General features: G+C 60.5%; 1 protein-coding gene and 1 long non-coding RNA gene across 2 annotated transcripts; one reads left to right on the plus strand and one right to left on the minus strand.

Annotated features, from left to right (window-relative positions):
• The first annotated feature begins 2930 nt into the window (after positions 1-2930).
• Positions 2931-7690, plus strand: GPBAR1 (G protein-coupled bile acid receptor 1). The gene has a single exon (XM_045031871.1). The coding sequence runs from the start codon at positions 3038-3040 to the stop codon at positions 4058-4060; it is 1023 nt and encodes a 340-aa protein (XP_044887806.1). The 5' UTR covers positions 2931-3037; the 3' UTR covers positions 4061-7690.
• Positions 7691-8082: 392 nt separating this feature from the next.
• On the minus strand, positions 8083-12774 carry LOC123343274. Its single transcript, XR_006572168.1, has 3 exons — positions 12721-12774; positions 10349-10443; positions 8083-9661 (listed from the first exon to the last, which is right to left on the minus strand). It is a non-coding gene; the product is annotated as an uncharacterized LOC123343274 (long non-coding RNA).
• Positions 12775-13053: the final 279 nt, after the last annotated feature.

The following is a 13053-nucleotide window of genomic DNA, read 5'->3' on the forward strand; positions in this document are numbered from 1 at the left end:
GCCCTATTCCCAGGGCTACACTCCCAGGGCCCCGCATCCCGCCCCACAGACAGGGCTCTGCTCCTGGCCCCGCAGGTGGGGTGCCGGCTCCTGCCCGGGGCTCCGCTCCTGGCCCCGCACGTGGGGTGCCGGCTCCTGCCCGGGGCTCCGCTCCTGGCCCCGCACGTGGGGTGCCGGCTCCTGCCCGGGGCTCCGCTCCTGGCCCCGAACGTGGGGTGCCGGCTCCTGCCCGGGGCTCCGCTCCTGGCCCCGCACGTGGGGTGCCGGCTCCTGCCCGGGGCTCCGCTCCTGGCCCCGCACGTGGGGTGCCGGCTCCTGCCCGGGGCTCCGCTCCTGGCCCCGCACGTGGGGTGCCGGCTCCTGCCCGGGGCTCCGCTCCTGGCCCCGCACGTGGGGTGCCGGCTCCTGCCCGGGGCTCCGCTCCTGGCCCCGCACGTGGGGTGCCGGCTCCTGCCCGGGGCTCCGCTCCTGGCCCCGCACGTGGGGTGCCGGCTCCTGCCCGGGGCTCCGCTCCTGGCCCCACGCCCACCCCCAGCTGTGGCCTCGACCCCCTTACCCCTGTCCCCCACTCCCGTAGACACAGCCCTGCTCCCAGCCTCGGGGGTGGGGGCAGGGAGCAGGTGTCCCAGCACCTCCGGCACTAGCAGACAACGCATACAGAAGGTAGAGCGTAGCACTGCGTTTTGAGAGGCTCGGTCACCAGAACAGGCGCTCTGGTGCTGTATTAGCCAGCCAATCTTTGAGTCAAGTACCTGAGCCCTAATCTCAAGCCGTTTTGAATGTGTTGATTTTCATAACATAGCAGAGAGACTTTCGCAATCTAGCCAGGCTGGAGGGTTCGGTGGAGATCGATATTTCCCAGCGCTACTGCCCGGAGTGAACTACCTGCGGTTGAGCCATTCGATTCAAATCGAGGTTTAGAAGGAAGCGTCCTTTCTCTTGCCGGTTTGACTTTGTGGTTCTGAACAGTTGGACGTTCACAACGATCAATTTATTTATTTACCAGTCGCTGAAGATGGGCAGGAATTAAATCAAATCTCTCTTGGTCGTGGAACTGTGATTGACGTGGAGCCAATCTCTTGCGCTGATATGACAAATTGGTAGTTTTTGTTTGCCGTGTCGGAGCTGCCCGGCTTGTGGACAGGTGACTTTTTGTAGACGTTGCTCTTTAACTAAGCGAAAGCAATATCAAGAATTACATCTCTAGCTAGTTATAGCTACGGACAGCTACTTACTCAGTGTCTCACGTACGTGGCTTTTTAGATCAACAATTAATTTAAATCTGGGGGTTTGAAAGGCCTTTTTTGTATGTTTTGCTCCTTTGTCTTCTGTCTGAAGGGGGCACCGGGTGCCGTAGCTTAGACTCCTGCTCAGAGTGTCCTGGGATCTTCCACAGCCATGAGTGGGCATATGAGTAACTTGGTTTTATGCCTGAGTTTAAAAAAAGGTTGGTGCCCCCTCCAGCACAGCGCCCCCCCCTCCAGCACTGCGCCCCCCGTTGGGTCAGCCACACCGCCCCCTCCAGCACAGCGCCCCTCCCTCCAGCACTGCGCCCCCCGTTGGGTCAGCCACACCGCCCCCTCCAGCACTGCGCCCCTCCCTCCAGCACTGCGCCCCCCGTTGGGTCAGCCACACCGCCCCCTCCAGCACAGCGCCCCCCTCCAGCACTGCGCCCCCCGTTGGGTCAGCCACACCGCCCCCTCCAGCACTGCGCCCCCCTCCAGCACTGCGCCCCCCGTTGGGTCAGCCACACCGCTCCCTCCAGCACAGCGCCCCCTATTGGGTCGGCCACACTGCCCCCTCCAGCACAGCGCCCCCTCTTGGGTCGGCCACATCAGCGCCCTCTGTTGGGTCGGCCACGCCGCCCCCCTCCATCACAGCACCCCCTGTCCCCTCCAGCACAGCACCCCCTGTTGGGTCGGCCACGTCAGCACCCCCTGTTGGGTCGGCCATGCTGCCCCCTCCAGCACAGCGCCCCCTGTTGGGTCGGCCACGCCGCCCCCTCCAGCACAGCGCCCCCTGTTGGGTCGGCCACGCCGCCCCCTCCAGCACAGCGCCCCCTGTTGGGTCGGCCACGTCAGCACCCCCTGTTGGGTCGGCCACGCCGCCCCCACCAGCACAGCGCCCCCTGTTGGGTCGGCCACGCCGCCCCCTCCAGCACAGCGCCCCCTGTTGGGTCGGCCACGCCGCCCCCTCCAGCACAGCGCCCCCTGTTGGGTCGGCCACGCCGCCCCCTCCAGCACAGCGCCCCCTGTTGGGTCGGCCACGCCGCCCCCTCCAGCACAGCGCCCCCTGTTGGGTCGGCCACGCCGCCCCCTCCAGCACAGCGCCCCCTGTTGAGTCGGCCACGCCGCCCCCTCCAGCACAGCGCCCCCTGTTGGGTCGGCCACGCCGCCCCCTCCAGCACAGCGCCCCCTGTTGGGTCGGCCACGCCGCCCCCTCCAGCACAGCGCCCCCTGTTGGGTCGGCCACGCCGCCCCCTCCAGCACAGCGCCCCCTGTTGGGTCGGCCACGCTGCCCCCTCCAGCACAGCGCCCTCAGCCCTGTCCTGTGATGTTGGGCTTACCACTGACTCTGAAGAGCCCCCTGCGGAGCCCCCTCCAGCTCCCCTGCCCAGTTCCTGGGTTGTCCTTGGGGGCTCTGGCCAAATACTGCTCAGACCCGACCTTTGTAAGTTCCTTGGGGGCAGGGAGGTGGAGGTCTCCTGTTTGTACATCCCCGGGGTGGGGGGAGGATCCAAACGACCGGAAGGCTGGGAGCTCTTACGCCATCCGTGCCCGATATCATCGCTGCAGGCTGGTGTTGCTTACACAGGAAATGTTGTTGCTTATTCGTGAGCCGGTTAGATTCTCTGGGGCAGGTCACCGTCCCAGTGGTCTGGGCAGAGAATAACGCTGCAATATGGTGTCTCTCCCGGCAGGAGGCATGGGGGAGAGCGGAGGATGAGCCCCGCGCCCCCGTCGGCAGCGTCGCCCGGCTGTTGTCACGCGGTGCAGGCTGACCCCGTTCCGACCTGCCGCCGGCACCGAGCGGAAGGATGAACGTCTCCGGGGACGCAGGGGGCTCCCGGAGGCTCCTCGTCTTCTGGCTCTCGGGCCCACTCTCGGTCTTCATCATCCTGGCCAACCTCTTCATCATCCTGGGGATCCTCTGCAACCGGAAGCTGCCCGGGGTCGCCAGCTGGTTCTTTCTCAGCCTGCTGTTTGCCGATCTCCTGGCCGGGGCCGCCCTGCCCTTCATCCCCTGGATGCAGTTTCAGAACAGACGGGGCTACCACAGCTGCTTCTTCACCCACGTGGCCCCCAACTACTTCTTCCTGGTCTTCCTGGCCAACCTGCTGGCGGTGCACTACGAGAAGTACCTGTGCATCAACTACCCGCTGCACTACCGCCGCTTCTGGGTGCACCGCTGGGTGCCCCTCTGCCTGCTGCTCACCTGGGCGCTGCCTCTGCTCTTTGCCTGCCTGCCGGTGCTGGGGTGGAACCAGTGGCGACCCAGCTCCAACTGCTCCTACAGACAGATCTTCCCCACTGCCTACCTCTACCTGGAGATCTACGGCTTCCTCATCCCCTCCATCCTGGCCATGGCCTTCATGTCCACCCAGGTGCTGCGGGTGGCCCGGCGCCAGCTGCAGGAGATCAAGAAGGTGCTGCGCTCCGTGCACCAAGGCCAGGGCCCCTCGGAGCTGGAGCAGCAGCTGGAGCTCAGGCACGCCAAGTGCATCGCCAGCCTCTCCCTGATCTTCCTGGTCTGCTGGGTGCCCTACGTGGCCGGCCTGCACGCCTCGGTGCTGGCCATCCAGAACCACAGCTTCATCGACAGCGACACCGTCCTCATCCTCACCTGCGTGGGCAGCGGCAGCGCCGCCGTGGTGCCCATCATCCTGGGGCTCAGCAACCGGCAGTACACCCAGTTCTGGAGGGACGTGGCGGCCAAGGGCTGCGCTGGCTGCAGGGCGCGGTGCTGCGAGCGAGGGGAGGCCGGACGCCGCCAGGGTGGGAGGTCACAGGGCAGGGCCCCTTGTCCTCAGGCAGAAGGCGTGGCTCCAGCTCCCAGCTGATGCCCTGGCCCCTGCGACGGAGATACCAAACCTGCAACCGTGGCCTCTGGCCACAACGAGACAAGGCTGGGATTTGCAGCAGCTGAGGGATCAACATGGACCTTCCGGAGGGATCCAGTGATTTACTGGGCTGTTATATTTTAATGACCAAGGTGGGTGGGGTAACCTCATTCTCCCCCGCCCACACATGGATGCTGGGCTGGTCACTGCTGGTTTCTGCACTTTGGTTGGTCTAAGAACAAGCCTGGATCTCATGCCCTGGCCAATCAGATTTTGGTACGTTAGTTTTTCAAAGCAGACCGTCGATTCCACGAATGATCTCGGCTTCTGAGTGGCCGGTTCCTCACTACATGATCCACCCTCCTGCAACCCGATTGGCTGGGGTGGCTTCCATCTGGTGTGCTTCCATCCCACGACGATGCTCATCAATTCTATTTGTCCCCTGGGGGTAAGGCCTGAGTTTCTGGGCTGCTGTGGGACCCGATCCTGCCAGGGTCTAGAGGGTGCCCTGACCTCTCAGGGTCGGGGCCGCCTGAATCCTCAGATCCTTTGTTGAGGTTAACCCCGCGGTGAATGTGTGATGTCGCTGCACCCCGTGAGTGCAGACTACAGGGCGAGGTCTGAGTCCCTCTATTCTTGCTGGGAATTCCTGGCGCCCCAGTACCCTCACTGATGCAGCTTTAAGAGACTCCCTGCCCCCAAGTGCGATCAGACTTAGATGATAGCACCCCCTAAACAGTGGGGTTACTGCTGCTTGGGTCCCAAATCAGACTAGGGCCCGGCACCCCCGTGGGGCCAGAGACAGGAACTTCCAGGACTTATATCGCTGCATGGCAGAGCTCTGTTAGCAGCCACTTTTCCTTCCTGTTCCTGCTAAGCCAAGTGGCTGCTGTGGCTGCCCACAAAGCAGGAAACCAGAAACTCTCCATGTGGGTAAAAACCGTGGTCCCCGGTGAGCAGCGTTGGCAGAGACCGAAAGTGACTGGCTGGAGACCTTCCTTGGTGGGGAGAGGAGCCTATGGGATTCAGGCACCTTTGCCCCCTGTACGGTGGTGCCCAGGGTCGTCTCGGGCCTGGGTGTCCTCCAGCCTGGCTTCATGCACGGCCCACCCCCCTCTCCTCAGACCACCTCTCCCGCTGAGCGGCGCAAGCGTCAGGCCATGGAGCGGGGAAGGGGGATCCCATGTGGCGGGGTCCCTGCACCTGGGGTGTTCAGTTCTGGGCACACTAACCCCCCCAACACGGGTCCTGGACTCAGCCCAGTGCCTCCCGCCGCGGGCTAATGCGTTTGCTGCTGGGCCCTGTTTGTCGGTTCCTCGTACTGCTTGTGCGTCACTGGTTGGCAGCCGGGGGAGCCCTGCTGAACGGGGGAGGGAGTCGGCTGAGCCCGGGGTCCCGGCTCCCCTGGAATGGATAGTCCGGTTTCCGCCTCCTTGGCCGCTGGGTCCCTCTCTGCAGCATGATCCCTCCCACCCCGTTTATCCCTCAGCCCGGCTCTTCTGCTTTGCCACTGTTTATTTTTTTCCGTGACACTTTTTCCAGGCCTTGTGGGGAATTTCCATCCCGGCTGGGCCTGCCCCACCAGCCGGCTCCAGGGCCCTGTCCCTGGGCTCCCTCCCTGTTTAGCGGGCGATTTCTGGGGACGGCAGTGCTGGGATCGAGCCGGAAGGACCTGCCCTGTCCTGCTGTGTCCCGTCACCCTCCGGGCCCAGACCCAGCCCTGCCCAGGAGCTGGGGGTGGGGGAAGGACCCGGAGGGGGCTGGGACACGCCACGGGGAGACCAGCCCATCCCCTTTTGTGTCCAGCGGCTGTGAGTGAGGGACGGGAACCAGAGCAAGGGCCGGGCAGGGGCATCCAGGGCCAGGTCTCTCCAAACGGCTCCACCAACACCCCCAATCCTGATCCCCAGCCTCCCCCTTCCCCCGATAGTCCACTCCGCGCCCCCACCCCACTCCCAGCTGAGCTGCAGCCGCCCCAGGGTGCCCCCACCGCCCAGACCGGGCTGGCGTGGGATGGAGAACAGCCAGATGCCGGAGGCTCCGTCTCAGCCAGGTCTCTGGGGACCTGCAGCCGCTAGCATCTCCGAGTCTCAGTGCGTCATTATAAACCAGCGCAGTGCGCAAGAGGCAGCGGGGGGAGGGTTCCCCTGTGGAACCCCAGGAGCCCCCCGAAGCCGGCCAGGGCGAGGACTGTCTGAGGTAGGCTGCCCCCGAATGTGTGTGCGAGGGATGGAAAGGGGGCGCTCCTTTCTCTATACATTTCCTGGGGGTTCTGGTGCCTGCATGGCCCCCTCCTGAGTCCAGGTGCCAGCCTGCAGCACCCCTATTCTCCCCCCATTAGCTCTGGGTGCCCATTTGGATGCATCCTGTTCCCCCCTGGAGTCCTGCTGCCCTGATTGGGGGGTCCCCTTTCCCCCCCGGGGCCCTGATGCCCATAGTTCTCCTCAATTCCTTCCAGCTCCTGGTGCCCTGAATCTTCCCTGGGTCCCAGTCCCTGCAATCCCCCCATTCTGTCCTGGGGCTCATATCTCACCCCACCAGCCCTAGTGCCTGTGGTGTCCCTTCCCCTCTCTCTGCCATCTCAGAGCCGGGGCCTGTTTTCCATATCCCCCACCTCTTTGCTAAGCAAATCAGCCAGCCCAGGGATTTGCATAGGCAGCTGGCGGCACTGGAGAGACACGCAGGGCCTGCTGGCCCGTCACACCAGCAACGGGACTGGGGGTGCTGCCGCACCCTGTGGCTTGAAGTCGTAATAACGAACACCATCCTCCTCACCGCCCCAGCCCGGGTGGGTCTGTCCCTCCACCTGTTTGCATGCTCCCCCTCGGGGTTTGCATAGCCCTGGGTGCGCCTTTCCTGGCTCGCCCGCGACCTCCCCTGCTGGTCTCCCGGCTTCACTTCCTGCTCTGGTCGCAGGGAGACGAACCAGAGCAGGAGAACCAGTATTTCTGCTTGAACCCAGAACTGAACCAGACCCAGAATTTTGTCCTGCCTGCTGAACCCCCTGCAAAGGGGGGTCACCAGCTAACAGAAAGGGCCAGCATTTTTTCACGCTCCCTTTTAAAAAAGGGATCGTACCTTCATTAGTGAACAAGCTAAGGCAAGAGGCATGTGATTGCGGCCAGAAGGGCCTGGCTGAGACTAGAAAGAGGCCAGCCCCCAAGAGCGGGGAGGGAGAGGGAGGCAGCAGGGGGCCCAGAGCTAGCGAACCACTTTCTGAGACTCCACCCCGGGGAGAGACGAGGTGCGGGTGTCCCTTAGCAATAACTCTTCAAACCCAGGGGAAAAGGTAACGGTCCTTCTCCTCCTCCGACAGGTCTCCCTCTACCCATCCCCAACCCCTGGGGCAGCTCCTCACGCCAACTGCCCCACGTCACGGAGTGTGGGGGAGTCAGGGCCCTGCACCCCCCACTCCCTGCGATTCCCCGTCACTCAGCCGGCCAGTGACACAGCAGGGTTATTAGCCGACAGGAACACGGTCCCAAGCAGGGCTTGTAGGTACAACCAGGACCCCTCAGCCAGGTCCTTCAGGGGGGCAAGGACCTTAGACCCCAGACTAGGGGTTCCTGCCTCCTCCCAGCCAGCCCAGAACTGAAACCAAAACCCCTCCAGCCGGCTCTGCCCCCTCCTTCTCCCCCTCCCTTTGTCCAGCTTCCCAGGCAAAGGTGTCGACTCGCCCCACCCCCTCCTGGCTCAGGGTACAGGCTCAGGTCCCGTCCCTCCCCTAAAGTCACCCCCTGCTCTCCCATCCCCCATGCAGAGAGTCCCGGTAAAACTAAAGGACGTTCCCAGGTCAGTCCACCCTCCTCCCTGCTGCGTCACACCCCAAACTCCAATGTCTCTTCACCGCTGGGGTCCAATACGCCCGTGCAAGTATCAGAAGCTGGTACTTGAGTTCGCGCAGAGTGTTCATAAAAAAATGACTGTCTGTTCGACAACCCAAAAAACACTAGGAAAACTCATGTGAAATTAAAGTTAACAAATAAATTAACGGTCTAACAATCAGAAGAGTTTCCGTTTTATATTTCAATTCTGTTTTTGGAGTTTGCGTCCACTCAGATTGAGATGTGAGCTGAGCCGGTAACCGAACCGTTATTGTCTTTTGGTGGCTTGAACTGGAACCGGACCCGGACACCCTGAATGCAACTGAACCTGGGCCTGAACCGAACCAAAATAAATACCGGGCCGACGCCCTGCCCTTAGCACTGCCCAGGAGTGCGGCTGTAGCGGATGAGATCGTCGGTCTCCTCCATCCCCTTACGAATCTGACCAGCCACAGCATCTCTCACTGTCCGGCAGAACTAGGCATCCTCCCAGCATGTACCAGCTGGCTGGCGGGACAATGTGCTGCTAGCGAGGGCCCCTGTGTGGGTGTGAAGGAGACTGCCCCCAGAGGGGAGCTACCAGTGTTGCTGGAGATGGGCAAGACACTAGACCCCCCCCCTCCCCCCAGGTGACTGTCCCAGACCTATAAAGACTAGGAGCAACTGTCACGGGGCATCTCTGGCTCAGGGAGGGGGAGCTATGGGGAAGGTGGACCGCGGTTTCAATGGCATTACACTGGATCTTCTGGATTGACAATGAGAGCAGAATTCTGCCAACCACCTTCACTGTTTGCCCTTGGTTACATCTGTACACCGGCTGTTCCCTCCGGCCTGGCCTGCCTGTGCCAGGAGCCCACGGGACAGAACCAGGGCAGATCAAACGGGATCCGAACCCAAACAAACCTTGGAACCAAAGTCCAGGAGCCAAACAACCGCTCAACTGCTTTGCATTTGTGTTGCGCCCTAGATATTGCCCACCAGCAATGTGTGCATGGGGCAGCAGAGACCTTGTCTTCTCATTTGGCTGCCGCAGAGTTACTATCGGCAGGACATCTTCCCCTTCTCTCAGGCTTAGACCCAGTCCCCATGCTGTAGCCCAAACGATCTGCTCTCTGGGTGACTGTGTTGGGCAGGTGAAGGTGTTAATGTGGTTTGAAGGATGCCCATGGTCATATGCCTGCAGCGAGGCCCCCTACCTGTGAGCACCCAGTCTCAGGTGGCTGGCACTTGGATGGGAGATGCTCCAGGTAAAAATTCATAGGGTTGAAGGCCGGAAGGGACCTTTGCGATAATCTAGTATGACCAGGCCAGTGATTCCTTCATCATCCCCATCACTTCTGTTTGGGCTGGAGCATCCAGTCCTGAATGCCAGAGATGAAGGCTCCAGGTGAGTTGTTCCAATGGGTAATTACCCCTGGTACCAATTCCAGTGATAACGCAATCCCTGCGTGTCTAGCTAGGGAAGTGCTGGGAGATTGCTCAGGCAGAAAGGCAGCAGAGAGAGAGACACAGGGCAGGGTTCTTGCTCCCATTCACGGGGGAAGTGAAAAGAGGCCCCCGATTTCATTTCCCGAGCTGATGGCTTCAGTTGACCTGGGAAGCTCAGGTCGTCCCTCGAGTCTCATCTTGCAACCAGAAAGAGGATCTGCAGCCACACTTCACTTCTGCTTCCCTGCTGGGGGCGCTCCGGGAGAATCTCAGCAGTATGGGAATCAGCAAGGGTGTGAGGAGGAGAGGGCAGTGCCTGGAGACGTCTGGTCTGGCCTCTGCTGAACTCCTGGGGTGGGGAGCAGAATCTCCCTGAAGAATCACTGTCATGGGGCCGGAGGAACCAAGCCCTCACTGGCCCCATGACGGCCCTATGAACTCTGACTGGGAACCTGGGGTACCGTGGGCAGGGGCGTATTGCCATTTGGTAGTGGAGCATCTGAACCCTATAAGAAGGCTGCAGGAGAAGTCCAGATGGGGCTCCCCAGGCAGGGAGGGGGCGGGGAAAGGGCTGTGAGAGAGGAGAGGTAATGAACAGGTAGCTCCCAGGGAGGGAGCGGGTAATTTGAAAGCGCCCGAGAAGGAGAGAACTAAAAGACTAGGGAAGGCACAGGGGACTGGAGAGACCGATCTGGAGGAGGGACTGGTAACCCCAGTTTGGATGGGGAGGAATGGGTGGGCCCAGAAGGCCGGGGGCTCATGACTGCTTTTGGGAAGAGAAGAACGAACTGGAGACTAAGGCTGCTTCCAGAAGCCGGGCTGACCCGTGTCTGTTTTCAGTCCCAAGGCGTTGCTGACGAGGCCAAGCGCTTGTGTTGGCCTGGTTTCCGCTGGGCGGAAGGGAACTGGAGCAGCTCACGGCTGAGAGTGCCAACTTCCAGCCAGCCCAGCAAGAAGCAGGGCAATGACCCCCAACCTGGTTCTAGCATTAGATTTCACCAAGCCAGTCACAAGTGTGAACTGCGAAAGCACATACCCATCTCACCATGGAGTCACAGACAGCCACGCTGGGCAGTCCAGTCTATCTCGCCACCCAGGCAAGCTGGCTTGTGAGAGCTGGTTGCTGAACACCTAAGATCACAAAAACATCCCGGTTACGCCCAGTCCCAAGAGACCAGTCACTTACCCCAGGTCAGTTTGCACCTTAGATCTCACACCAAAGGCAGCACTAGTCGCCACTGCTATAGCAAGCTAACGAAGATACACAAATGAGTTACAGTCCATGGTTTTCAAAGGTGACAGAGTTGTTGTAATCTGTCAGCTCTGAATGCCTTCTAGGGCTAACCCCGGTAGACCCTGGGGATCTCTGCTTCTCTTTCGTAGTTCCAGTCCCGTGAGAGCCCAAACAGATGAAACCTATTTTTAGTTCCTTCTTCCAGAATTCAAGCTGATGGGACAAGCCCTTTTCCATGTAGCCTCTTAATGGGTGTGAAGGGGCAATTGACACAGTCATTGTAGTGTGATGTTCCACAATGGCCCATTGAGTTCTGAGAGCCCTTCTTGATGGGCGGGAGATGGCTCCTCCTGACAGAGTCACAGCAAACTGTTTTTACAGTTAGAAAGCAAAAATGTCACTGTTACTTTATAGCATGTGCTAAAGCTATTACAAGTAAGATTAATGCAGGCAGCAGCTCACAAGCATTTCATAATGTCTAAACACTAAACATACTTTTATAAATCCAATACCCGTCTTAGCCAGACTAACACCCAGGTGAAACAGATGCTTTCCCCGCAATGAATTAGCCAGTGTCACACAGGCCCAAACCCAGGGTGCGATCTTGGACAATCACAGGCCACGTTTCCAGCTTTGGCGATTTTAGCAGGAATCGTACAGTGCTGGATGTTTTACTTAAAGCCCCAGCATCTGGAGTCATGTGAATAGGGGAGAATCTCAGCTGTCTGTAAAAAAATTTGTCTAGTTCTCATGGCTGCAGAGAAAAACCTGAGTGTGTGAGCTAAGGGCTCAAAAGCCAGAAGGCAAAGAAAGGAAGGCAAAGTGTAGCTCTTCAAATCTCATGATTTTTAAGACAAGCTGGAGATTTTTGGGCCTATCTCATGATTTTCTAAAGTTTCTGGCTGGCGGCACCATGCACCTCATGACAAGAGCCTCGTCCATCTCCTAAGAATGCAGGATTTCTATCCTTCCTCGGAGGGGCACAGACATAGATGGAGGTGACTTACCAGGTCCTAGCTCTCCCCTGTGCAGGAGCTGGGACAGGCATGATCCTGCAATGAGTTCTCCAGTCTGGTTTTAAGTGACTCAAGCACCGTAGCTTCCATCATGTCTCTAAGTGCATGGATCTCTCTCTCGCTTGCAGCCTAACTGGCTTTTCTGATGCACTCGTCCCTTTGGGATTGGCTGGAAATGATCCCCCCAGGGGGCAACCGGAAAAAAACCTAGCTGCCGGGTGCTCGTAGCATGATGCCACCTCCCCAGCGTAGCAGTGAGGGGCATCGCAATGAACGCCTGGAAGGGCCCAGCAAGTGCCCAGCGACCTTGCAAGCGGATTAGCTCTGCCCTTCAGCCTCCTTGTGCGTGTGTCCCACTCAGTGGTGAGCTGGAACCGGTTGTTAAATTTAGAAGCCGGTTTAGAACCGGTTGTTAAAGGGGTGGGCAAACTCCGGCCCGCAGGACCATCCTGTCTGGCCTGCCTGAGCTCCTGGCTGCGGAGGCTCCCCCGGCCTCTCCCCCGCCTGCCCCCCTCTCGCAGAGCCTCAGTGTGACGCGCCCCCCAGCACCAGCGCTCTGGACCGCTCCTGGGCAGCTCGGCAGCTCCTGCCGCTTTGAGCGGCACGGTAAGGGGTGGGGCTGCGAGCTCCAGCGGCCGCGCGGTGACCATACACGCTGCCCTGAGCAGCATGGTGCCGGGGCTGGGAGGAGGTGTTGGATAAGGGGCAGGGAGCGGCTGGAGGGGTGGAGGTTCTGGGGGGGCAGTCAGGGGATGGGGAATGGGGGGAGGTTGGGTAGGCATGAGTTCTGGGGGTCTGTCGGGGTGGTGGTCAGGGGACAGGGAGCCAGGCGAGGTGGATAGGGGGTGAGGTCCTGGGGGGCAGTTAGGGTGGGGGAGTTTGGGGGGGGCAGGGGACAAGGAGCAGGGGGGTTGATGGGTTACGGGTTCTGAGGGGGGCAGTCGGGGCAGGACGTGGGTGAGGGTCGGGTGGGGGGGACACAGACTGTTTGGGGAGGCACAGCCTTCCCTATCCAGCCCCCCAGTACAATTTTGCAACCCCGATGTGCAGGACCGGCTTAGGGAATGCGGGACCCGATTCGAACAGTTTCGACGGGGCCCCGGCAGGGATGACTGAAAAAAAACATGTTAAAGCAAAACACGTGCGGCTCGTACTCACCGGGCGGTGCTCAGAGTCTTCGGCAGCACTTCGGCGGCGGGTCCTTCACTTGCTCCCAGTCTTCGGCGGCACTTCGGCGGCGGGTCCTTCACTCACTCCGGGTCTTCAGCGGCACTGAAGAACCCGCCGCCGAAGTGCCACCGAAGACCCGATAGGGAACCAGTTGTTCAGATTCTGGCAGCTCCTCACTGGCTGTACTCCCAAACGCCAGGCCAAATCCACCCTGGCGTAATGCCACTCGCTTGGGTGGTGTCGAGTCTCTTGGCCTAGTCTCTTTGGCAGAGCATAGCACCACCTGGAGGAGACTGGACAACTTTCGTATTCCCTGCATGG

The sequence above is a fragment of the Mauremys mutica genome, chromosome 10, assembly GCF_020497125.1.
Source record: "Mauremys mutica isolate MM-2020 ecotype Southern chromosome 10, ASM2049712v1, whole genome shotgun sequence".
Classification (NCBI taxonomy): domain Eukaryota; kingdom Metazoa; phylum Chordata; order Testudines; family Geoemydidae; genus Mauremys; species Mauremys mutica.

Excerpts from the sequence above, each read along its gene's own strand:
- GPBAR1 (XM_045031871.1), top strand. The coding sequence starts at position 3,038 with ATGAACGTCTCCGGGGACGCAGGGGGCTCCCGGAGGCTCCTCGTCTTC.